The sequence below is a fragment of the Equus asinus genome, chromosome 7, assembly GCF_041296235.1.
Source record: "Equus asinus isolate D_3611 breed Donkey chromosome 7, EquAss-T2T_v2, whole genome shotgun sequence".
NCBI classification, from domain to species: domain Eukaryota; kingdom Metazoa; phylum Chordata; class Mammalia; order Perissodactyla; family Equidae; genus Equus; species Equus asinus.
The window spans coordinates 73,883,654-73,911,017 of NC_091796.1; the positions used below are offsets into that span (position 1 = coordinate 73,883,654).

Consider the following 27,364-nt stretch of genomic DNA (forward strand, 5'->3'; position numbering starts at 1 on the left):
AGAGCATATAAGTCAGAGGGAGAAAGTAAAATACCATATGATCTCACTCATAAATAGAAGACAAAAACAATAACAAACACATAGAGACAGAGATTGGATTGGTGGTTACCAGAGGGGAAGGATGGAGGAAGGAAGGTGAAAGGAGTGATAGGGCACATGTGTATGGTGATGGATTGTAATTAGTCTTTGGGTGGTGAGCATGATGTAATCTACACAGAAATCAAAATATAATGATGTACACCTGAAATTTATATAATGTTATAAACCAATGTTACCACACACACACAAAAATTCAATTGTCAGCATTTTTAAAAGGAAACATTAATTAGGAGGAATGAGCAAATTTAAATTATTTGCTCCCTAGAAAATTTATCTCAATCTCACCTTATCCTTGGCTAATTGCTGTAGAAGGAAGGTTTCTATCCATCCAGGGATAACTGAATCAAAATTTTTACTAAAAGAAGTAAAAGCCTACAATATAATTCATTTTATTAGTAATCAGAGTGTTATAGATGCTATATAAGATCGATTATGCCCCCAAAATAAAATGGAAAAAAATGTATGGTTTAAGAAAGAACCTTTCTGATCATACATTTCTCTTTTGTAGAGTGTATGAAGATAAGGAGTCTACAAAATAGGTTTATACACAAAGTGAAAAGTTTTGAATCACATTCAAATTTATTTAACCAACTTTCACTGACAAAGTCTTGTGTTAGGCCCTGCACTGATTTCTGGGGATTCTAGGATCAATAAAATAAAACCCTTGACAAGGAACTCACATTTTTCTACTAAGGACATTTCTAGCGTCGTGGCTTTGGCACTGTGATCCAGGCTGAGTCGTAAGTCACTCAGTGTGCCTCTGAGCGAGCTTAATGGGACTCTACCAAACAGGAGTGCTCCCTATTAGAAAGAGTCCCAGCAAAAAGATGATGATGATGACAACAACGATAATGGTAACTGATAATAATGGCAGCTAACATCTTCCAGAAGCTTCTATGTGTCAGACATTGTGTATTGTACATAGATTATCCCATTCTGACAAAAGCCCCAGAGGGCAGGTACTATTACTATTTCCAAGGTACAGATGACGAACCCAGCACGAGAGAGCTAATAACTTGCCCAAGACAGAAAAGCTAGCAAATAACAGAAGCAGATCTAAACCCCATCAGTAGGCTGCATCCAGAGCTGGAGCTCTTATATCACCTCCCTATCAAATCCCTTTCATGTGTATACACAGCAGGTGAATAAAGAGATGGCATCTGAGAGACAGGGATATGACCAACTATATGGCTATGCAGATTGTTTTCCTGGTTATTTACATTTCAGTGTATCCTTATGATGAAGCTGTATCCCTGAAGTTAGTCTGGGTGGGTATTTTCCTACCATTTAAATAATCATATTAATACCTCAGTAGAAAAGACATGATCGGAAATGCTGAAGAAAAAGGTGATAACCGAAGAACCATGATTTCTGAATAAAGGCGGACGTTAAATGGTGCAGGAAGATCCAGAATGCAGGTAGAACCCATAATCCTCCGAGACTGGACAGAAGGAAGACTGTGGGGAGAGTTTGGGGAGGGCAGATGAGAAGAGTGCTAGGCAAGGAGGGAGGCATGGTTAAGAAAATTCACTTCTAATGGTCTTTCTCCGTGGTCAGCAAAGGGCTAAACATCCAACTGTTTGCACATCAACCTATCTCGTTTCTTCTGTAATCTCCAAAGATGATAAAATGTTTTTTCTTAGCCCTACCCAGTAACTTTTTGACCAAATTCAATTACCTTTTCTCTCATTCCCTTTTCCATGAAAGATTTTTTTAACTACCTCTCTGTACTCTACCTCATGAGTCTGTATTGTATCAAAACTCGTAACTTATATGAGGTTTTCAATAAGGGGGAGAGAAAGTAAGGAAAATTAAAATTTAGTGCCAGACACTGTGCTAGGTCTTTATATATTTTCATACGTATTGCTCACAAATCTCAATGAAGCAGATATCTCCATTTTGGAGGAAAGAAAACTGAGTGCCAGAAAGGTTGTGTTGTTTGAGCATAGTCACAGTTAGCATGAAGTGACGAGACAAAACATGAGCTTCTGTCTATGGGAGACTTGCCCTCGTTCTTCCCGCCGCATACACTGCCCCCTACAGGCGGAGCGTACATCTGCAGCTGCCCTTGTCCTGAACCACGAGCGCTACAGCTGTCCAACATCCTAGTACGTTCAATGAAAGCATTCCTAACCTAAGGCTAAATTGAAAATCGTTTTTTAAAAAAATACACACTCACCTAAAAATATTGTTTAAATTAAAACATGAGACATTTATTTGCAATCCTTTGTCAGAGGGCCAAGGCTTTCTCTTTAAGTAACTCTGCCACTAAACCACAAGTTACTTTCCTGCATAAAACACACCCATGATACATTGTCTCTGGATTTTCAGTTTCAGCTTTTTAAAAAGAGAAAGAACTTAGGCACTCATAAAGCAATTGAATTCAGAATCTTTCTAGGTTTATGATTTTTCCCCCAAATGTGGTGGATTTTTCCCACCGCATTACTGAAGTGGTGGGAGCAGAAATGTCCAAGTGTGTTGGAGAGTAACCAATACACATTGGGAGGTCCTGGGCACAGCAGAATGTTTCACAGAGGAAATGGAGAACATCAGTGATGCTAGGAAGCCAGAGAACTATGATCAAATTCAGAGAAATTCTGCTGTAATTCTATTTAAATTTTTCAAATAGCTACAAAGAGAGAAATTACAACTAACCACAGGCAAAATATCAGCGAGCAGAAGAATAAGAAAAGTACAGGCAGAGCTGATATGAGCGTACATAAACAAGCAAGTGCATACAGACAAGTGAATCAAAAATCCTCAGGTTGAGAGAGCAGGGTGGAGGCATCGTTGTCAGTTTTTGTACTAACATGCTCATTATCCTTTATTTTTTCATGTGTGTGCACACATATATATTTATACACATATATGCACACATGCCTATTGTCATAGAACAAAATCTATGCTCCTTGTGCTTTCCATAGTTCTCTCATGTTTCTGACTCCTATATGCATTTTTTCTACTTCTAGAAAGCTAATGGAGGGAGAGGCATGAGTCTTCCCCATAGCCACCCAAGGAACTCCCAAAATATTCTACTTTCTTGTCATAGCTTTAACTGTGAACATTTACCAGAACATCATCCTTAGACTTTTCAAGGCCTCAGGCAGATGGTCATCCAGCTGGTTTGAACACTCCAGTGGCTACAGTTCCCTGATTCATGTAGCAGCCTATTCTGCTGTCAGACCACTTGTATTATAGAAAGTTCTTCCCTATATTGGGCCAGAATCTGCCTCCTGTAACTTGCTCCCATTCACCCCAGCTCTGTCCTCTGCAGCTAGGGGGAATAGGTCAATGTCTCCTCCAATGTGACAGCATACAAATACTTGAAGATAACTACCAAGTCCTAAATCTCCACTCATCCAGACTACATGTCCCCAGTTCCTCAAATGGGTCTCAGTTGAAAAGCTTTCAGCATGTCCCACATTCAATAAAAGGGGAAGCGAACACTCACCACACTTGACCATTCCGACTTCATGGCACTTCCGAAGCCGGCAGGCCTGGCAGCTTTTGCGCCGGTGCTTATCTATTGTGCACTGATTTGTGGCTGGACAAATATAATCATTATGTCCTACAGCAGAGCAAAAAAAGGAAGTTTACTGTTACAATATTTTGGCTAAATATCTTCCTGGTCAACAGCACTGATAATGCTACCCTGCTGAGAGATAGGGATGTCTTCTTACCAACAGGTCACGGTGCAAGGGCCAAAGTTCAGCCTTATCAGTGCCTAGTTGGTGAGTAAAGGAAACTTAGGAATATTTCAATATCCTATTTTTTGACTAATAACATTCTCTGCATGCTCTTAGAATTCTCAAGAGATACATTTAGAAATATTCTCCTTTGAACATGAAAAATGAGACAGTCACCTGAAAATTGATTTGCTCCAATTCACAGAACTTCTCAAGAGTAGTATTTGTGTATCAGGTCACCAAATTTGACTACTTATATTCTTTTACATATATCCTTTTTGGGGATTTAATGTGATGTTTTTATGGGAAATCATAGTCAAGTAAGAGAACTAAACTAGTCAATAAGAGAACAAATAAAGAAATTAGCAAACTAAGCAAGAACAGAAAGAACTGCTACTTGACAATGGTGGTGGTGATTCGATTATTGTTCTCAATTCTTCACTCCGTCCCTCAGTCTTGTGACCTTGGAAGTATCGTAAAGTGGGCAGAGCATACTCCCCACCAACTGATGTTGGGGTTGGCCACGGGACTTGCTTTAGCCAATGATGTGTTAGTAGACATAATACTCCAACAGTTTGGTTTGGCCTCTTGAAAACCCGTGAGAAGATGCCTCATGCAGTTGCTGTTCCAAAGAGAATGTGGAGCCACGTGGAGCAGATCTGAACTCAACCCAAGGCCCAGCGCCAGCCTTGTGAAGTCGAGCCACCATAACCAAGAAAATTAATGCCCATTGTAGTAAGACACTAGCTCTCTAGCAATCTCTAAGACAGTGGTACCTCTTTTAATTCTTTTATGTAAGGAAGAGATGAGAAAATTTCCATTTCAAAAATTATTTCAGATGCTTTATGGAGAATGGAGGCCAGGAGACCAGGTAGGAACCTGCAGTAGTCATGCAAACCAGAGATGAGGCTGTCAGGATCGGCTAACAGTATGGAGGATGAAGAGAGCTCCATGGATCTCAGAGATTCAGGAAAGAGAAATTATAATAAAACGGATGAAAAGTGAAAGTGAATAGGGGACTTTGGTGCCTTTGTTTCTATTAATTGTGTCTTTCTCATAAATAATATGGCCTGAATTTCTTACATTAAGTCTATAATGGGTCAGAATTTCAATGTGGCAAATGGATGAATCTTAACGATAAAGTAAATGAGCAACTCATAAAAGAATATAAAGGAGAAGATTTCATTTGTGTAAAGTTCAAAAGTAGAGAAAACAGACTTGTTTAGGGATGCAAGCTCCAGGGGTGAAACCACGGCGAGGAAGGCAGAAGTCAGGACTGTTACCTCTGTGACCCGAAGCACCTCTCAGAGGGATGCTAGGGCTCTGGAGACATCCTAGTTCACGGCCCGAGCACTAGTTACACAGGGGTTTGCTTCATAATTAATCTTTATAAATTACTCTTTAAATAATTGCAAACCTTAAAATTATTCTTTAAATTATACATATATATATGTCGGAGAGAGCCTGGGAACAGGGACAAACCAAGAGCAATGAGCAATCTAGCACCCAGATCTTGGTCTAGAAATATTATTCTCCACCAAAAGGAATCAGGACTCTTTAGAGAAACAGCTTATGCCAGGACGGGGGCAGAGAAAGTTTAAGTTGAGCCTGAAACATCTTGTTGTGCCAGGAAGTAAAGAAGGACCCAAAGAATTATGGGTATATGTCAAAAAAGACACAGAAGGTAGTTTAAGGGGATCCTACCGGCCAAATCTGGGATAATTTGGACATCCAGATAAATAGTGATAGCAATGGACAGTAACCAATTGTAGAAAATAGGAAACCATAAGTTACACTGACATAAATTAATTGAAGTTTTAAGGAGGAATGGGATATTTACATAGTCTCAAAGAATCTCTCAACAAAAATATTCATTAATTACAAAGGAAAAAAAGAAAGAGTAGAAACCTGGCAGACTTCACTTTAACCAAATAATCAAAGTGCACATCACCAGTAATGGGACAAGCTGAAATCAGGCCCCACATGAAAGGAGCCAACGAGAATCTAATCATGAAAACCAAGGAAAGACTGAGGAACTGTGCTGGACAGACAGAGGGAGGGCAAAAGACATAAGACCTAAATGCAGTGTGATCCTGAGCTAGCTCCTTTGCTGTAGAGGCCACTATTGGGACAACTGGCAAAACTTTAATGAGCCTGAGGATTAGATGGGAGTAATGTATCTATGCTAATTTCCCGGTTTTGACTAATGTGTTGTGACTATACAGGACACGCATGTTAAAGTATCTGGGGGTGATGGGGCATAATCTTGGCCACTCATATTCCAGGAAAAAGGTTCTTTATATTATATATGCACATTTTCTGTAAGTTTGAGACTTAATAAAAGAAATGCTTCCATTAGCTTCTCAAACAATAAACTATGATTTCACACAAATATAGATACAGACAAATACTCAAATACAGAAAAAGTGAAATTAATCTATATCTCAAATGTTATCATTTAAAGTCCTGAAATTAACTTTCCTTTTTCCAACTCACTATATTTTAAAGAATAGTCCCAAAAAGACATGGTTCCACGATTGGATCATAATCAAAATTTATAATTCTCTTCCACTTTAGATAAATTCCAATAGGATTTTTTCAACAAAACACAAACTGAAATTCAGTTGTTTGTGGTTTTACCACCATGCCGAGTTGGTCTGGGGTATCCCCAAAGGTGTAGACTACACAGTTCTGGGCTAGTAAGACACCTCCCTCCAGAGATGCAAAAACCACTCTCCCAGGTGACCTCCACAGTGGTCACGTACAGCAAGCAATGCCTACCCAGCTTGACACTCCAACACTTCTGCCTACCTACTGATTTCCAGGTACGTTTCATCAACATTTCATTTAATCCTATAATTTCTCTATAAAGAGCTATGATCCCCATTTTACAAATGAAAAAACTTAAGCTCAGTTTAATAATCTCCTGAAGGTTATTGTTTTAGTTTTCTATGCTGCATAATAAATTTCTACCGAATTTTAAGCTTAAAACCAAACAGATTTATTATCTCATAGTTTCCACGAGTCAACAGTCCGGATACGGCTTAGCTGGACGCTCTGCTCAGGGTCTCACAAAACCGCAATCAAGGTGTTGGCTGGGCTGTGGTCTCATCTGAAGCCCGGGGTCCTCTCCCAAGCTTATTCAAGTTGTTGACAGAATCATTTCCTTGCAGTTGTAGGACTGAGGTTCCCATCTTCTTGCTGGCTATCGGCTGGACATTACTCTCAGTCCCTAGAAGTGCCTGCAGTTCCTTGCCAGAGGCAGTTCACAAAACGATGTTTGCTTTCTTCCAGGCCAGGAGGAGCGCATCTCTCTGACTTCCAGTCTCTCTCCAGTCTTGTGTGATGGAGTCTTACATAATCATAGCATAGTCATGAGAGACTAACCCATCACCATTTGATATATATTGTAATCTAACAAAGGAAGCGACTCTCTCATCCTATTTACAGGTTCCTCACACACTCAGGAGAAAGGGGTAACATAAAGTATGTTATATATACATTTTAAGGAACAGATAATTATCTTGTAATTGCTTTTATCCTCATTGATAATATTCAAAAATAAATTATATTTGTAAAAGCCAAAATATATTTATAATTGGAAATTTCTATTGTACTTCAGAACATCATGCTTTATAGTTAGAAGATAAATGTAATCCCACAGGACTTTCCATAGCAGTGGGAATCTTCTAAGTACTTTCTAAAAATTCTAGGAACTACACATGATGGCATCCTTATTAGTTTCATACAGAAGTTTATAGCATAAGCACTTAAGGAACAACTAGAGGTTTACTTTCATTTTTTCTCAGAGTTTATTTTAAAAAGATCATTTTATTTTTAAAAAAGGATCAGAAAGCACAATAATATGAACACACTCAATAGCCCAGAAAATGTCTTATGCAAGAAGGTCATGGTAATTCACTCCACTTCTGGCAAAAAGAAAAAAATCCTCCTCAAACTGCACCAACTACCTCATGTATTAAAATGGTTTTCCTGTTCCATGCAACAATCTGAGAAGCATGCTACTCTGTACTAACAGAACTGAAAGAAAAGTCCAAAGCAAATAAGCTGCTAATTCTTTTGGTTAAAATGTACAACATTATAGGAAAATATACTTTTTATAATATAAGACATAGAATATCTTTGGTCTCTCTGCAAAATTATTGAGCATGTCTGAATACCTATTATCATTCATATGCAACTGAATGGAGGGAAGAGACAGTATTGGACTTGGAATCAGATCTAAGTTTAATGTCAGCTCAGACTTCCAGTTTTCTGGGGTTTTTTTTCATTTTTATTTTATTTTATTTCTTTTGAGGAAGATTAGCCCTGAGCTAACATCTTGCCACCAGTCCTCTTTTTTTGCTGAGGAAGACTGGCCCTGAGCTAACATCCATGCCCATCTTCCTCTACTTTACACGTGGGACGCCTACCACAGCATGGCTTGCCAAGCAGTGCCATGTCTGCACCCGGGATCCGAATTGGCAAACCCCGGGCCACCAAAGCAGAACGTGCGAAGTTAACCACTGGGCCCTCAGGCTGGCCTCCAGTTGTCTTATTTTAAAAGTAGAGCAACATTTATCATCCACATCCTCCCTGGCACTTATCCTCAAGAGCAGGCCTCCACTTTGTGTTTTGTTCCCTCAGGACACGCTTCCTGAGTTCAAGACCAAATAAGACATGCAGGTAACGGAATGTATGCCTTCCAGGTAAGAATGTTTTATGTGACCTATGGGCTGTTGGAACTTCCCACTTACAGCTCAGCCTCTAAAGTCTTAAGAAATGAAGAGCTGAAGATTCATGAGCAGCATATAGATTTTAACTTTCAAAGGACAATGAAAAAAGATTATAATGAATACCAAAATGAAAGTGAATAGTAGAATACAAAATAATAATTGCTATTTTATATGGATATAAAATAAATAGCCAAAGGAATGAAATTTGTGGAAATACCATCGAGAAATGTGCCAGATACATATTAAAAAAACTAACAAAATATTATAAGAGATATAAAAGACCTAAATAAATGCAGACATAACATGTTTCTTGATATGAAGACTATTACAAAGATTCCTTCTAAAATAATTCTTAGGTTTAACAAAATGTTCACTTTTCTTAACATTAAAGATGGGAGGCCACTTAATAAAATTATTCTAATGTTCCTATGGACAAATAAACAAGAGAAAATAGGCAGGATATTTTTAAAATAGGAGGTATTTACACTGGCATGCATTAAGATGCATTATAAAATTATAACAGCTAAAATAATGGGGTACTTATACAAGAATTAAGAGACAGATCAAGAGAACAGTCAGAATAAAACACTAGTATATATAAGAATTTAACATATCATATATAGAGAGAAAAAAAACAATGAACACATGAAAAGATGCTCAAAATCATCAGTATTCAGGGAAATGCAAATTAAAACCATAACGAGATACAGCTATATACCCAATAGAATGGCTAAAATTTTAAAAACTGACAATATCAAGTTTTGACAAGGATATAGAGTAACTGGAACTCTCACACATTGCTGTTGAGAATGCACAATTGTTCAACCAGTTTGGAAAATAGTTTGTCAGTTTCTTAGAAAGTTAAACATACGCTTATTCTTCAACCAGCAATTTTTTTTTATTAATGTTATGATAGATTACAACCTTGTGAGATTTCAGTTGTACATTTTTGTTAGTCATGTTGTGGGTACACCACTTCCCCCTTTGTGCCCTCCCCCACCCCCCCTTTTCCCTGGTAACCACCGATCAGATCTCCTTGTCAATATACTAACTTCCACCTGTGAGTGGAGTCATATAGAGTTCGTCTTTCTCTCACTGGCTTATTTCGCTTAACATAATACCCTCTAGGTCCATCCACGTTGCTGTGAATGGGCCAATTTTGTCGTTTTTTATGGCTGAGTAGTATTCCATTGTGTATATATACCATATCTTCTTTATCCAATCATCAGTTTCTGGGCATGTAGGTTGGTTCCACGTCTTGGCTATTGTAAATAATGCTGCGATGAACACAGGGGTGCAAGGGACTCTTGGGATTTCTGATTTCAGGTTCTTAGGATAGATATCCAGTAATGGGATGGCTGGGTCATAGGGTACTTCTATTTTTAACTTTTTGAGAAATCTCCATACTGTTTTCCACAGTGGCTGTACCAGTTTGCATTCCCACCAACAGTGTATGAGGGTTCCTTTTTCTCCACAACCTCTCCAACATTTGTCGCTCTTGGTTTTGGATGCTTTTGCCAATCTAACGGGTGTAAGGTGATATCTTAGTGTAGTTTTGATTTGCATTTCCCTGATGATTAGCGATGATGAACATCTTTTCATGTGTCTATTGGCCATATTCATATCTTCTTTTGAGAAATGTCTGTTCATGTCCTCTGCCCATTTTTTGATCGGGTTGTTTGTTTTTTTGTTGTTAAGCCGTGTGAGTTCTTTGTATATTATGGAGATTAACCCTTTGTCGGATAAGTGGCTTGTAAATATTTTTTCCCAATTAGTGAGCTGTTTTTTTGTTTCAATCCTGTTTTCCCTTGCCTTAAAGAAGCTCTTTAGTCTGATGAAGTCCCATTTGTTTATTCTTTCTATTGTTTCCCTCAACTGAGGAGTTATAGTGTCTGAAAAGATTCTTTTGAAACTGATGTCAAAGAGTGTACTGCCTATATTCTCTTCCAGAAGACTTATTGTTTCAGGCCTAATCTTTAGGTCTTTGATCCATTTTGAGTTTATTTTGGTGCGTGGTGAAAAAGAATGGTCAATTTTCAATCTTTTACATGTGGCTGTCTAGTTTTCCCAGCACCATTTGTTGAAGAGACTTTCTTTTCTCCATTGTAGGCCCTCTGCTCCTTTGTCGAAGATTAGCTGTCCATAGATGTGTGGTTTTATCTCTGGGCTTTCAATTCTGTTCCATTGATCTGTGGACCTGTTTTTGTACCAGTACCATGCTGTTTTGATCACTGTAGCTTTGTAGTATGTTTTGAAATCGGGGATTGTGATTCCGCCGGCTTTGTTTTTCTTGCTCAGGATTGCTTTAGCAATTCGCGGTCTTTTGTTGCCCCATATGAATTTTAGGATTCTTTGTTCAATTTCTGTGAAGAATGTTCTTGGGATTCTGATTGGGATAGCATTGAATCTGTAGATTGCTTTAGGTAGTATGGACATTTTAACTATGTTTATTCTTCCAATCCATGTGCATGGAGTGTCTTTCCATCTCTTTATGTCGTCGTCAATTTCTTTCAAGAAAGTCTTGTAGTTTTCATTGTATAGATCCTTCACTTCCTTGGTTAAGTTTATCTCAAGGTATTTTATTCTTTTCGTTGCGATTGTGAATGGGATTGAGTTCTTGAGTTCTTTTTCTGTTAGTTCATTGTTAGTGTATAGAAATGCTACTGATTTATGTATGTTGATTTTATACCCTGCTACTTTGCTGTAGTTGTTGATTATTTCTAATAGTTTTTCTATGGATTCTTTGGGGTTGTCTATATATAAGATCATGTCGTCTGCAAACAGCGAGAGTTTTACTTCTTCATTACCTATTTGGATTCCTTTTATTTCTTTTTCCTGCCGAATTGCTCTGGCCAGCACCTCCAGTACTATGTTGAATAGGAGTGGTGAAAGTGGGTACCCTTGTCTTGTTCCTGTCCTCAGAGGGATGGCTTTCAGTTTTTGTCCATTGAGTATGATGTTGGCTGTGGGTCTGTCATATATGGCCTTTATTATGTTGAGGTACTTTCCTTCTATACCCATTTTATTGAGGGTTTTTATCATAAATGGGTGTTGGATCTTGTCAAATGCTTTCTCTGCATCTATCTTCAACCAGCAATTTTACTCCTAGGTATTTACCCAAGAGAAAAAAAAACACGTCTACAGAGAGAGAGATGCATGAATGTTCATAGTTTTTATTCAAAATAGCACAAAACTGGAAACTACCCAAATGAATAAACCTCATTGCATTTTTCAAACAACTCTGTGAGTATCTCCATTTCACAAAGGAGGAAATGAGCCGGGAGGAAAGTTAGAGAGTGACTAAGTGGAGGGTCCAGGACAAATAGATGGTCATCAATATGGGGTGAATTTCAGGGGATCCACTGGAAGGTGACTCTTTATCTACCAACGTTCTACGCCTTACTGCCCTCTGGATTCTAACAGGAGCCAGCTCACTATCATGACTGTAACGCATACCAGATATTAAACATAAGTCAAAGGAAGAAATGATCTTTACAATTCCTAAGGAGTGCACATTTTTTCAAGCTTTATTTTCATACGGGTTGTAACTTGACATCTTCTCACAAGAAGACGGTGATGGGTGATGGTGGGGCAAGACCCATTCAAGTTCTGGAGTTTGGGGCTAGAGATCTGCAATTAAAGATAAAGTTCTCTACACTTGAAACAATCCACCCCACCCCCAAATACACATGACCCTCCAAACTGCTCATCAAGTACTTTGTGTTCCAAACAGGCCAATGGTGAATTTCTGCCAGGCCAGCTGCAAAATTATTTGAAAGCAAAAGTGGAAAACTAAAGAAGCAACTAATAATACTCTTGTACCTTGAATGCTTCTTTTAAAAAAGGCCTTACATCCTTCGCATGACCAGACTCCATAGTGATATCCTGATGCGTAATCACTGCAGACAGCACAGAAGTGGGCATCCCTCTTTGAACTTGGACTAGTAACAGGGCTGGCACAACTGCTCCCACTAACCTTCCTTTTCAGGGACTCTCTGGGGGCAAAGAAAACATTCACTGTAAAAGAGCATTAAGGGGGGGAAAGAAGGACTTTCTAGAAAAAAAGCCAGCATGAACATTGCCTAATTTATGTCTTTGCCCTCCCAGGTTCATGATAAACATATCCCAGGAACTGTAATCAAGCAAAACCTTTGTTGCTGATAACAGATCTATGAAGAGTCACACTGTTGGGAATGACTGAGGTTTGAAAGTGGTTAGGAAAGTGGCTGGTGTAGCCATCGGGGCGCATATCTCTGAGTGTAGTAAGTGACCAGATGGAGACTTACCCACAGGTCTGAACCACAAGCAGGTGTGCAGTGACCTACCATAGTTACTGGAGTTCATCAACACTGTGCGGATGGGCCTAAACTCGCCCAACCATTTCCAAATATCAGTCATTCCAAACAGTGTCGCTAAATAGCCCTTCAGAGTCCCCATTTAAATGGGGGACAAAATCTTTCATTCTGCAATTTAAGATAAAGGTCTAGAATGAAAACAACTTTAAGAGGAGTAACAAGTGGACTTTAAGTTATATTAAGGTGAATACTATATTCTGGCTTTAGAGGGAAGGAAACAGAAGGGAAGGGTATGGAAGGGAAGGGAAGGAGAGGGAAGGTAGGGTAGAGAAAGGGAGGAAAAGGGAGGGAGAGAAAGACAAGGGAGGGAAAGGAAAGGGATAGGAAGGGAAGGGTAGGGAAGGGTAGTGAAGAAAAGAGAAGGGAAGTGTAGGGAAGGGAAGGAGAGGGGGAGTAAGAGAAGGGAAGGGGAGGGAAAAGGTAGAAGGGATGGTAGGGGTGGCAAAGGAAGGGAGCGGTATGGAAAGGAGAAGAAAAGGGGAGAAAGAAAGGAGCAGACAGAAGGGGGAGGAGAGAGAACACATGCCTGTCCTTAGAGCAGGCTGAAGGAAGCAGGCACTCAAGGCTGGGCTGACCTGCAAGGGCCTCAGGGAGGAAAGGAGAGCCCATCAAGGGAGCGCTGGAAGACACCAAAACACACCTGGCTGGTTCCCTATTTTGCTAGGGCATGTTTTTCTCAGAAAGAGATGGCAGATGCATGACTGGTTTATAAATGAAGGTAATTATACTATGGTTTCATTACACAAATACTAGCGGAACTCAGATCAGAGCTGACGCTCAAAACCAAAATATTTCTTTCTTGAGGGCTGAACAAAAAACATTACTTTAAAAAAATTATCCATAATTTTTATATTCTCCTCGACCAACAAACATTTTTTAAAAAGAAAAATAAAATTACTGTATAATATGGCTTTCCCAAAGTTTTATGATAGCATTTGAAAGTAATGAATTTCAATATCCAATATGCTGTAACTTAGTACTTTGGTTGTTTTAGAAATTTATCTCCCCCACCCCCTTCTCCGTACACCACCTCTGCCCTCCATAGCCATAATTATCATTAAAAACATTACAAATTGAATGGAAATAATCCATCACGTTACTTTGCACTTAAAAAGTACAAATATTCTTTTTAACTTCAATAAATTTCAGCTAAGTCTACATTTAAATAGGTTCCCATCGATCTTTATAAAATGTTATTATTTTAGTTCATTGTTAAAAAGCTTCTACCAATTGCTGTCTTTTCAGGCTTCACATGTCTAGTATTTCATTTAAGTTGTAATACTGCCAGTTACTCTCATCCTGGACACCATTTGTCGTGAACACTAAACTGTGATTTCACTACAAGATAAGAAGGATCTCACTTGAAGGTAAACATTTCTTTTTCAAACCCAAATAACTTCATCAAGAGAAAAGCGATTTAAGCTCAATCTTTATTGTCTGAAGATAGTAGTCATGACAGTGAATTCTCCCCACAACACAGCTCTATAAGCTCAACTTTTTTAATGAGGACTTGAATATCAGAATAGATATTCTGGAATTCAGAATATCATGTTTTAGGTGCTCCAAGTAATCAATGACTAATAAAGACCTTGGATTATGCATATCTTTCTTCTCACTAAATCATAACGTGATTTGAATAATGCTCATGAACTACAATTCATAATGAAGGCTGGATTTACCTGTTTACAGATAAGGCATGTTCTAGTGATCTTGCTTCACACCAAGGACTCTTCTGAGGTTCTGTATACAGAAGTGACGATGGGTGACGGATCGCCACAGGAGAGAGGTGTCCAGGAGTTGGCCACAACACATTTGGGCTTGTGGTCTGTTGACCAGGCCCACCTTCGGAGCTATTGGCACTGCTGGGAATACTGTAATTCATCACAGCAGGGCTGTAGAATGTCATAGCCGAGTATTCATGGTGGCTCTCTACATAGGAAGAAGGTATACAGATGGGGCGGTGCTCCAGGGGTAGGATGGACTGACTGCAGTTGTAGGAGGCAGGAGAGTTAAGGCTAGATGGTGAGTTTTTGATATCCATGTCTTGACTAGGTAAGACAAGTTGAGAAAACTCCTTGTGAGAAGAGGCACAAAGGGACATTATAATGTTCTCAAAGTCTCATGGGCAGGTATAATGGCTATAAAGAAAAACAAAAGACATTTCTAAGTTAGAGCTACAGCCATAACTGTTAAAACTGTTCAAACATTTTTATTAAACACACACACACTTGTATGAGCTTAGAAATAGATCCTGAAAGATATGCATGAAAATATTAACCTCAGGGGTTGGGGAGGATGTGAGGCATGAACTCTCATTTCCTACATCATTCACTTCTTTATTGCTTTCAGTGTTGTTGTTAACCACAGGAATATTTTTTACCATGAGAATTTATTACAAAATGCTTTTTAAAATTAAAAAACACAAGATTAAATAAAAACGTCAACTTTCTTTTTCTGGGACAAGATAGGTTTACTTTAAAGTTCTTACTGAAAAAATAAGCCAGAATAACCTGGAAAAATCTGAAAGAGTAGATCAATGAGCAGGGCTAGCCTTAACAGATATTCAAATAGACTATGAATTGCCAAGAATAAAAAACAAGGAATAAACAAGCCAATGTAACTGTGTCAGTTATCACAGATTGCCTCTCAGCTTCAAATAAGTCCTTTAATATACGCCCTATGATAACAGAATTCCTTGAAGCTTTTAAAGTGAGCACAATGCCAAGCTTTTTCTCAGTACAGGGCGCTGCAAGGACCGTGCAGGAGGAAGAGGTTGCCATGATTTCCGGTGCCAGCAGGGGTTGGCCCTGTGGGTGGAGAACATCCAGTGGCACCTGCCCCAGCCACGAGTCCAGAATGAAGTCCGACTGCAGCCTTGCAACCTTGACTCAGCGAGAACCTTTCTGCAGCCACCTGTCCAGACTGTGGCCTGAGGAGTCACAGAGAAGTTGTCCCTTGTGCAAGCCTCCTGCAGCTATAAAGGCCTTCTGCCCCCGCAGGCATCTGTATTCTGAGGGCATGCCCACACCACCAGTTGCTGATTGCCTGCTCCCCACTGCAACTCCAGACCAGCCCCGGCCCGACTAAACCAGCAAACATCTCTGCTAGTTGGGGCCAAGCCACCTTCTCCAATGACCTCTGAACTCCTTCCAATTTGTCCTTCCTTGGGCACACTCTCTCAGCTCTAGGGTGCCATATAGTTTCCTTATAGTCTATACTTAATCTCTTATCATAGTTAGTAGTTCTTTATATTAAACTTGCCCTGGGGCTGGCCCCGTGGCCGAGTGGTTAAGTTCATGCGCTCTGCTTCAGTGGTGCAGGGTTTCGCTGGTTCGGATCCTGGGCGTGGACATGGACACCACTCATCAAGCTATGCTGAGGCAGCGTCCCACATGCCACAACTAGAAGGACCCACAACTAAAAAGAAAAATATACAACTATGTACTGGAAAAGTAAAATCTTTAAAAAGCGAAAAATAACTTGCCCTGTTTAACCTACTGTGTAGTTCTGTCTCCTGACTGGACCTAGACTCTACATAACAGAATAGAAAATCCCAAAACAGCAAATTCAAAAGTTTTTGGAAATGTGGTACATGATAAAGGTAGTATCTCAAATCAGTGGGAAAACGTTGGACAACAGAATTGCCAGTGGAAAAGGAACATACACCAGAATAAACAACACATGGTTCACAGATCCAAATGTTAAAGGAGAAATGGAAGGAGGAGGGAGAGGGAGGGAGAGGGGAGGCAGGGTAGGAGAGGGAGAGAAAAGGCACAGGGAGGGGTGGAGGAGGGAGGGGACTGCACAGGTACTAGAAGGAAACACAGGCAAATCTCTTTGTAACACGAGTGTGGGGAAAACCTTCTTAACTATGGCTCAATAAAAAGATGACCAGTAAATTCAGTACATAAATCTTTGCATATCATAAAAATACCATAAGCAAAGTCAAAAGACTAATGACAAATTGGAAAAAAAATAATCTGAATTTATATTAGAAATAAGAGGCTAATCTCCCTAGTATATAGAGAGAACTCATAAATTAAGATTTAAAAAGACCAAAACTTCATGGGAAAAATTGGCAAAAGACACAGACAGACAGAAAAAGGAAAGCAAATGGCTCTTAAAACACTTAAAAAGATGTTCAATCTCATTCATAATAGAGATACAAATTAAAACTACACCAAGATACCATTTATCACTTATCATGTTTGGAAAAAATTCAAATATTTGACTCTGTTGGTGAGACTGTGGAAAAACAGGGACTCTTTCCTACACTGCTGGTGGGAGAGCAGAATGGCACAACCTCTATGGATATTCAGCAATGTATAGCAAAATGACATATGCTTTTACCCTTTGGACTATGAGTCCATAGTGATAGAGAAAAGGAAAAAAAGAAAAAGAGAATCATTTAGTACCATTGTAAGTGATTGTTACATCAGTTCCTTGTTCTGAAAATTAGTAATTAAGGCAAAAGAATTAAACCTGTACCCTGCCTTTTTAAGAGGATCTGTAGTTTGTCCCAAGGTCGAGGGGAAACCCTTCTTTACAAAAGAATGCCACCTAATAAATAGTTCAGGAAAAAAAAATTGGATGGATTAGATAGATACATAGATAGCTAAAAAGATAGAGCAAATAAGTCCAAATGTTAACATTTACTGAATCTAGATGGTGCACATATGGACATTCACTATACCACTCTTTCAACTCTTCTGTAAGTTTGAATTTTTTCATGATAAGAAGCTTTGGAGAAAAAACACAAAATAAGACAAGAAATTAAAAATGTAAACCTTTAAAAAAAAAAGGTTAGCATAACTGGGATAATATAATCTGGAAAAGAGAACAATGACCATTAATAATGAGACTGGTTGACTGAGATCATTAGGTAAAGAAACCTGCCATCTTCAGTATTTTCAGCTCCAGCTGTCACCTATTCCATATGTAGCAACTTGGCTCTCTAAAGCCCCCAATTCCTTCCTCCTGACATTTTCATTGGAATGTTCAGTCTGTTCATCCTCAAAACATGATACATCTGTGGTGGTTTACAAATATCTCCACAAATTCTTCAACACCCCTCCATTCAAAGGGTGGAGCCTAACCTCCCCCTTGTGTATGGGCTAGATTTAGTGACTCACTTCTAATGAATAAATTATGGCAGAAGGGATGGTAGGCCATAAAAGGCAGTGCAGCCTCATCCTGGCTTGCTCTCTTGGATCACTCACTCTAGGGAAAGTAGCTGCCATATTGTGAGGACACTCAAGCAGCCTTATTGGAGGCCTCCTGCCAATGACCAGCAAAGACCTACAGCCTCCAGCCAAACTATGTGAGTGAGATATTTTGGAACCAGATTCTTCCAGGCCCAGTCAAGCCTTCAGATGACTGTAGCCCTGGCCAACATCTTGACTGCAACCTCATGAGAAGACTGAAACTGAAACCTTCCAGCTAAGCTGCTCCTGGATTCCTGACTCTCAGAAACTGTATGAGATAATATATGCTTGCTGCTTTAAACAGCTAAATTCTATGATAATTTGTTACACAGCAATATATAATTAATACAATATCCAAGGTAAGATTCATCATTTTCCTCCCCCAAACCACTCCTTATTCCTTATTTGTGTTAATAACAAAGCCCATTACAGTTAGCTGTGACTTCTCCCCTTCATCTACTTACCTTTAATCACCAAGGCACACTGTTGTTTTCTCCACAGTGCCTTTCCCTTGTTCTGTCTTTTGCCATCACCTGAGCAAGCTCTCATTACTTCTCAGTTGTTCATCTGTAACAGGCTGCTTACTGCTCCTCGTCCCTAGTGAGCTCCTTCTCCAGATCCATAGAGCTGCCAGACGAACATCTTAAAACTCAGTTCTGATCAGTCCTCTGCTTCCCACTAGCCTCTGTAATAAGCCATGCTCTTCTAGCATTCGATGCTGCCCCATTCCACTCCGCTGCCCCAACCCATCACTCCACTCTAACCTCCTGCTATTTTCCCACAAAAAACCTGCCGCATCCCTAAGAAATATGGAAAGTGTGCTGTGAATTGGAGGGCATTGTACGCCTCAGCACTTTTTTCACTCTTGGCACCCCTGTAGTTACTTACATATAAACTTACTCCTTCTTCTTAGATTAGAACTACATTGAACCCCTCTTGGAAATGGTAGAGGTGGGGTGGTCAAGGAAGAAGTAAGTACAATTAGATTTTAAGCTCCTTGAAGACACATTATATTTTATTCACCTTCCACTACAACTCAATAAATATTTGCTGTAAGGAGAGAATATGAGGAAATGTGTGGCTCCTGTGCCTGGTCAGGGAGGCAGGATGGAGCGGGTAGAATAAGGAACTAATACAGAGTTGCCACCACTTCTAATGAACATGGATTGACCACAAGGGACAGGAGAGAGAATGGCAGCTGGAGGAGAATATAGGATCAAGGAAGTTTGGGTTTTTAAAAAATATCTATGTGCTCTTATTAATCATGAGTACAGAATTTCATATTTCAATTACTTAGATTCCCAATCAATATATACAACTGCTGACTCCTAATAGAAAATATGCAGTATAAAGCATATAGTGTTAACTATTGTCAAAAATAGCCATTTCCAAACTTTTTAATTGTGGTAAAATACACATAGCATAAAATTTACCATCTTAACCATTTCTAAGTGTACAGACAGTAGTGTTAAGTACATTCACACTGTTCTGCAACCCATCTTCAGAATTATGTTTATCATGCAAAGCTAAAACTCTACACCTGTTAACAAGAGCTCCCCCGACCCCAACCCCTAGCAACCACCATTCTCCTGTCTTTATGGATTTGACTACTCAGTACCTCATATGAGTGGAATCATACAGTATCTGTCTTCTCATGACTGGCTTATTTCATTTACCATAATATCCTCAAGGTTCATCCACATTGTCGCATATGTCAGAATTTCCTTCCTTTTTAAGACTGAATAATATTCCATCGTATCTATACACCACATTTTGTCTATCAAGGAAAGGTTTTAAACAGAGTTGCTTGAAAACATTTACAGAACCATGGAAATGACCCAGGTTAGAGCGAGTGGTTGAATGTAGGAGAGATCACAGGAGTTGGTAATTAGGTCATCAGTAACCTTTAGATGGCAGCTCCAGGACTGAGTATTGTTAGGAAGCATTTATCCCTCAAGTTGTCCTGAAACCATCTCTCCTGTTCAATCCACCTATACATACACCTGCTCACTGTGTTTGTGTCTTCAATATTGTACCTTGCCAACTGTATTTTAGTGCATTGTTTTACTATATGATCTGAGCCTATCTTATGTAGACAAATGTGTCATCAAAAGACCTTTAAAGTACTTTAACAGCATAACTCAAACAGTATACATTATAACAACTGAGAGTACAATTCTTACCCTAACACGCATAAGGAGCTATATTTATGCATAAGAAAATGTAACCTGGAGGTAATAATTACATTTTACATTTCTTGAACTTAAAAAAAAGCATACGGCAACTAGATGGTTTACCCAATTTAATACATAAAAAGCATATCCAAAGGTGAGTGTGGTCACTGTGGTGAGGACACCAACTTTCTTATGCAGAGTACTGTTCAAAGAAAACTTATATCAGGATAAATTCAACACTCTCAGCCATCAAATGAAGATTAAATTATATTCAGGAAATTAGGAAGCAGGAAAGCAGTGAATATTAGAATAGGAATTTGAACAAGAGGCTTCAATCTAATACCCAATTAATGGAAAAATCAAATAAAATGTTTAAACAAAAAATCATTCTCTGAACATTTTGGTCAATCAAGACTTTACTGAATTTCATGTTGTTTCAAATTTACATTGCCCAAAAGAAATGTATTTAGCATGTTAGCATAAGTAGCTCAGCAAAGCCAATACACCAAACTATCAGAAGCCACTGCTGTCTCTTCCCTTCATTAGCCCTCTTGAAGACATAAAGCATCTACTGGAACAAAGTGATGAATGTAGCATGGAAATTCATGAACTTGAAACAGTGCTTCCGACTTATCCAACTGGAAAAGGAACCCACAATTTAAAATGAATATGACATCTCTCTCAGGAGCAGAGAATCAACTCCTTCACTCATTTTCACCTGCAACTGAAATGCTCATTCTCAGCCCAGAAATGCTGAAATGACCTGTCAGACACACACCACCAAATGGCAAACGCCAGGATTCATCCAGGCAACAGTCAGGTGCCACAGTGACTTTGCTTAGAAAATATGGATTTTTGCAGATATACACCAATCAACGTCTCTAGAATTTCCACAGTACATCCCCAGTACAGTAACAATGAATGTGGGAGAACTAGTGGCTGGACAGTGATTCAAAGGCTATGTTGCTTTTCGGTTGGATATCCTTTAGATGTATCCAGATTTATGTGACAACTATTTCTCAGTGGCATCTTAGATAATTGGTAACTTGTAGCCGATGGAAAGGGTTTTTCTTAAGCAAAGACGCAACAAGGGGTGATGAACTTAAATCATCACAGTAGACATGGGAAACGGGTGAGCAGGTAGTAAAGGGGAGGTCTTCTCCACTGGAGGTCTATAAAAGTGAAAAACGGACCTGTTCTGGTTACTTGAGTAGTCCTCCTCTAAAACAGGAATATAAACTGGTTGAAGGAAAGAATCCCCAAAAGAGCAAATTTCTTCAACATAGTAGGACAAGATTTTCTCAACACATTCGTTTGAACACCCAAGCATCAGTGACCACAATATCTGGTACAACAAGGAAACAGAGTCTCCACACAGTTTAATTGTTGGGCCTGGCAGGCATGGAATTGCACCTGGCCAACAAAACAACATGCACCCGGACATCCTGATTCTGAGAATTAATCATTTCTCTGCATGTCAATTTTCTTTAATTAGTCACCGTAGCCTACAATAGTTGGCCCATAATCCTTCGTGATGAATTGCCCTTGTCTCTGTCCAGAGACTTCTCTCCTTTCCCACCCCCAGCACACACAGCTGTGTTGAACCCTGTCCAGTCACGTCTGTGTTCAGCGGGAAAGCTTTCTGTACACATTGATTATACACAGTGTTCTAACAGATTGGCTGGGGAACACATTATGGCTCTTAGAAAAAATGGTTTATAAAACTGCAAATATTGACAGTGATTCCTTGAAGAAGAAGAAGGCAGCTCTAGAAATGGCAAAAATACATTCTAGAAAGAGTAGACTGATTTTATCAAAGTACCGATCACGTCCAGTTAAAGACTAGGAGGGCAGTCCCTGGCAGGCCTGCTTTCAGTATATTCTGGCCCAGTGGACAGAGCAGGACATGGAGTCCTAGTCCCAGCTCTGCCTGAAGCCAGGTGATCTTAGACAAATCACGTAAACTCCCGAGCCTCCACATCTTCCTCAGTAGAGACAGTACCTAACATGAGCTGCAGCCTTTCACATGCTTGGAGGATGAAGTGAAATGATGTATGTGAATGCATCTTGTAAGGTATTATTACATATCCAAGAGGATGAAGTCAGTCTATTGGCATGCTGATGAACACATCTTTAGTGTTGGGTAAAATTTCTAGACAATTTAAGTTAAAATATCTTTATGGCCACCCTGAAGATTTTTGCCTCTTAATTTTACTTTCTTAACTTCCATTTGACAGTCCCTCACCACCAGTCCAAATAGCTGGGCTGCTGGTAGCCTGTTAGCACTGTATGGAGCACAAAATGCCACATTCTCCTTATTCTGTATTCTCAAGCCTGCCCATCACACTTTCCCAAGCATTCAGTTCAACACCCCACATTTATGTGTCCCACAGAAGTCCATCACACACACAAAGCAGACACTAGAAGGAATTTTGTGGAAAAGATAAATATTTCTTAAGTATCAAGCATCCTTGAGGTGTATAAATGCCTGTTTGCCAATCATTGGCCTTAAATGTACCTTTTCTAAAACAAAATATTAATGCTTTCAGTCAACTTAATACTTATTAGCAATAAGGAAAAAACACTCCAAAATCACCATAGAACTGATCATTAATAATTGATTCACATGCAACTCTTAAGAACATGTTACAGCTATCTTCTGAAATGAGAAAACCCTAGTTCCCCTGGTAGCCCACTGGCGCTCACTGAGCTGGATAGGAAGCAGAATTCTAAGGGCTTGAATAGAAGGGGACAGAGCATCAGCCCCAGGGGTCTCACATGCTAAGGCGGGAATCTTCTCTCTTACCAGCCAGTCTCTGCTCCTTCCTGACACCAGCAGTCAGAGACAACGCTCCACTCTTAGGAAATGGAACCATATTCAAAGATGCATTTGGGGCAGCGTTGGGGAGAGCGGTGGGTGAAGAGATTCAAGAGGATCTGACCGGTGCAGAAGTTAAACTGAATATGCTCAACTCCCCGCCAGTGCTGGGTTTGACAGTTGAACACAAAACATTTACCAACAAAAGGTTGCAGTCCTGCTTTGAGGAAACATACACAAGTCCAGTAATCTTTCTTTCCAGGTGACCCTCACTCTACACCCACACAAAGATTCCCCGCTAAAAGCCCTTAATTACAAAGGGCCATAACAGCTCCGGCTGGGAACGCCAAGCATCTGGTTTGCTTGTGCCTCATAAACTTGCCACTCTGCACAGCCTAGTAACTGCCACGTAGATCTCTGAAAGGTAAACTGAGTATTTAAAATACAGGTTCTTGTTTTTCATAGCACAAAGGAAAAAAGACATCATCTGACATATCTTTATTAGGAGTGCCTAACAATAACAAGCTCCCGTTTACTAAATTGAACAATATATCAAACAGTAAAAAATATTAGTTTACAAAAGATAGTGAATCTGTGTCCCACAAGAAAATCTAGATTTCAAAGCACAGAAATGAAAAAACCCTGACATCTACAAATAAATTGGGCATAGACCTTAGTTCCTATTAAGGAGAGTATTTTAACTTAAGCAGTTACAATCACTCTATGTTTTACTGGAAATGTCTTGAAATTGTCATTTTCAATCATTCTTTTGTTCTTCACTATTGGATAATATGTAATTTTCAGGGAAGTTTCTTAATCTCAAGTATAATAAAAGTATTTTTTAAATGCCAAGATTATAAAGGAACAATACATTCTGTTAATACAATATAAATAAATATTTTCTAAACAACCTTGTATTTCAGTTTGGGATAACTCATGATGCACACCATAACCAAAGGCTTAAACCAGAATGGAATACAAATTTGCTAGGAATGAAAACTATTAGCCCAATATGAATTTAACACAGTCTAAGTCTCTAGTTTCCCACTTGCAAAATAGCTTTCTCTTGCCTCAATTTATCCCAAAGTATATAGGCTTAAAACAAAAATACCACAACCTGACTCACCCCAACAAAAAGGGGGAACTGGGGTCTTCTTTTGAGAAAAGCAAAGCAAGATAATTATTTCTAGGTAAAAATATACTGAAGAGCAAACCTATAAAATCAGTGAAGAGATCAGTGATTTCCAGGGGTTGGGGATGGGCTGAGAGGGTTGACTCCAAAGGCACAGAGGGGCTATTGGGAGTGGTGGAACTGATCTATATCTTGACGACTGAAGGGATTATTCAACTGTGTGCAACTGTCAGAATTCACAGAGTGCCTCACCTGAAGAGGCTAGATTTTATACTGCAATAAGTTTGACTTTTCAAAAATGCTATTATATCTAAAACTAACAGCATGATGTCTAAAATTAATGCTAGGCACTGAATTATGCAGCCTAACATCAAGAGTACATGTCTCAAGGGTTTTAAATGTAATTATCAAAAAACTTGTCAGTAAATGACTCAAGCCTTCAGTCTTTTATATAACTATTTTATTATTTATAGGTATTATATAAAATGACTCAAAATATGAACTAAAATTATTACAAGATGTATTTTGAATCATTACCTGTTGGATACCCATAGAAAATTGCAGTCATTCTTAAAAATGGGCATATCAATATCTATTAAGTGCTAATTGGATTTTTAAGCATTGAATTTACTACTTTTACCTGTTCCATATTATAAATGAATTGAGAAATGTAAAAAGTGATTAGATTCATTCAAGTCCCTCAGAACCACTATGAAATGTGTACTAAATGTGTTTTTAATTGATTGCAGAGACTTACAGTTCTTAAGTGTTACAGGAGACTGGCTGCTTTTGAAATAAGAATGTTTCAGTAAGTCAACTGAAAAAACAAGGCTTGAATGTAAAATGGAATCCTAAGGTTTACGCTTTAACACCTATTGATGAACAGAGTCTTACACTTTCCTTCTTCTCGAACGTATGCAGAAACATACAGATTTTCTGCAGAAAACATAGGAGTCAGAGAGTCGTTTTTTTTCATAGTCATGGCGTATTTACTTCTTACAATACTCGTGGCACAAACCTTTCGTTTCACTTTTTTTTATCCCCACAGCCCCAGTATATAGCTGTATATCCTAGTTGTACCATGCTAATCTTCTCTGTATTGTTCCAATTTTAGCATATGGGCTGCTGAAGCGAGTACATATGTTCACTTTTTAAATAACAAACATCTTTCCCCAGACCTAAAGGAAAATAGCCACTGTGAGTTTCGAAACTTACAACAAAAGTAAAAATTCGTAATGGAATGTTCATGTAAATACTAGAAATCTAACAAAATAAGGCAAACGCTTTCCTCTGAAGTGTTGTGTACCACACTGAAGCACCAAGTTGCTTTTGAAAAGCTAGTAAAATTGAGTCAACCTTACTTCCCTAAGAAATCCACTCATCCAAAGTTTTGTTTTTCACAAAAATACTATTCCCATAACTCAGTTCTATGCTTTCAATATGAACTGGCATGAAAGATAACACGAAGGGTTAAGAGAGCAGCAGGTGGCTTCCTCTTCAGCAAAAAACCCAGACCAGATCTTAATTTTGCTCAGTCTGCCCGGGAAAGAAGTAGCTGTACTTTTTGATATGACTTAGGAATGCCAGTTAATGCATTTTAAAGCACTGGTCACCTGCCTGATACATCTTCCCAGGCCTACAAAACTCAAGAATGAAGGGCCTCGTCCAACTTTCCCACTGTCACATTTCCCCCACTGTCAGGAAATCCAGAGAGAAAACCCAGAGGAGTTTTTCCTTTTAAAAAGACATGTATGTTAGCACAATCATCCCAGAGATTTCAAACAGAAAATCAGAGAATTAAATCACACCTTGAGCGAAGGGGCACTTACCTTGCAGGTAAACACTGGCCTAGCAATCTCTAAAAGGCACACGTGCTTTTCCTGGGGTAGTTCTGTTCCCCGCACCCGGCCCGCGGCCACCAGCCACGGAGAGAGAGCGCGCCTCGCGCAGCCCGGACCCGGATCGCCGGCCTTCGCCCGCAGCATGAGATGCCAGTCGCAGCCCAGGATGGCCCCCCTCTGGCCGGGCTCCCGCGCCTCCTCTCCACCCTGCAAATTTCCACAGGCGGTTCTCGAAGCCTCGGCGCTTCCAGCGGCCTAGCAGCAGGGGCGAGGGAGTGGTTGTCAAAACGGCCAGTCTCTGGAGACACTGCGAAGATCACAAACGACTTAAGGAAGAGCCTCTTCTTCCTTTTAAAGACCCAGGAGGGGGGTGGGGGGAAAATATCCAAGAGCACACGTGACCACCGAGCCAGCGGCACGGAGATCTCGGAGGACCTGGACTCCCTGCCTCCTGATCCACACGCGCCTGGGCGAAGGGGGAAGCCCTAGGGTAGGGCTGTCACCCTCGAGCCCCTCACAGTCACCCTCAGGGGTAGCACAGCACAGACGGCGCCCTTTACCCGCCTCCTCGCCCCCGACCCCGTCTCGCATTTAGGTTTGGTGCGGGGCCTGAGAATGTGCATTTCTAACCAGGTCCGGAGTGATGCTGAAACTGATGCTGCCGGGCTCGGGACCACACTTTGAGGATCGCGTCCCTAGACCCTGACCCACGTGGGTCTGAGAGGGGCTGGATGCTTCGGCGTCATTAAATATAGAAGTCTGACTTTTAAGAATCTAGTGGTGAAACTAGAGACTCTGGATTCGCCCAATCACCAGCAGTGAGCACAACCTCGTCTCCTAGAGAGGCAAAGCCACACTGCCCTGGCTCGAGGTGGAGGGTGTGTGTTCTCAGCTCTCAGGAGCTGACTAGGAAGGCCTTTCGTGTTAGAGCAAAGATGCCAGGGACCTCCTCAAACTCACCTACGGCCAGGAAGCACCCAGGGGAAAACCTGTGCCTCTGCTGTGGCGGTTCTCCCCTCGCCCGCCCGCCTCGGGCGCTTGGTCGAGCTCACGCCACTGGCGAGCGCCCCCTGGTGGCAGCTGCAGTTCATCCGGCTCTGCAGGGTCCCCAAGCTCTCATCTCCCCGGCCCCCCACCCGCCGAAAAAGCCCACAGTGTGAGTTAGGACCATATGACAGTCGCTAAGAAGCAGTGGGCTTTAGGGCAGCCAATGATGGTGAAAATCAAAAGGAAAGTAGCAGATGTCCCATAAGCCATTGTGAGACCCCAGTGCCACGTTTGTGCCTAATCAATCATTAAACTATCCATACACATGGCAT

General features: G+C 40.0%; 1 protein-coding gene across 2 annotated transcripts in view; it reads right to left on the reverse strand.

Annotated features, from left to right (window-relative positions):
• The window catches only part of ESR2 (estrogen receptor 2), a 66,771-nt gene extending 39,679 nt beyond the window's left edge, over positions 1-27,092 (reverse strand). The window contains exons 1-6 of one of the 2 annotated variants that reach the window (XM_070513763.1): positions 27,006-27,092; positions 26,034-26,352; positions 18,545-18,707; positions 14,556-15,014; positions 12,344-12,516; positions 3,551-3,667 (exon numbers count right to left, since the gene is read on the reverse strand). In XM_070513763.1, the coding sequence (XP_070369864.1) occupies positions 3,551-3,667; positions 12,344-12,516; positions 14,556-14,977 (712 nt within the window). In that variant the 5' untranslated portion in view covers positions 14,978-15,014; positions 18,545-18,707; positions 26,034-26,352; positions 27,006-27,092. The remainder of the gene's footprint in view (positions 1-3,550; positions 3,668-12,343; positions 12,517-14,555; positions 15,015-18,544; positions 18,708-26,033; positions 26,353-27,005) is intronic. The other variant, XM_044773724.2, reaches the window with a different exon arrangement.
• Between the last annotated feature and the right edge of the window lie 272 nt (positions 27,093-27,364).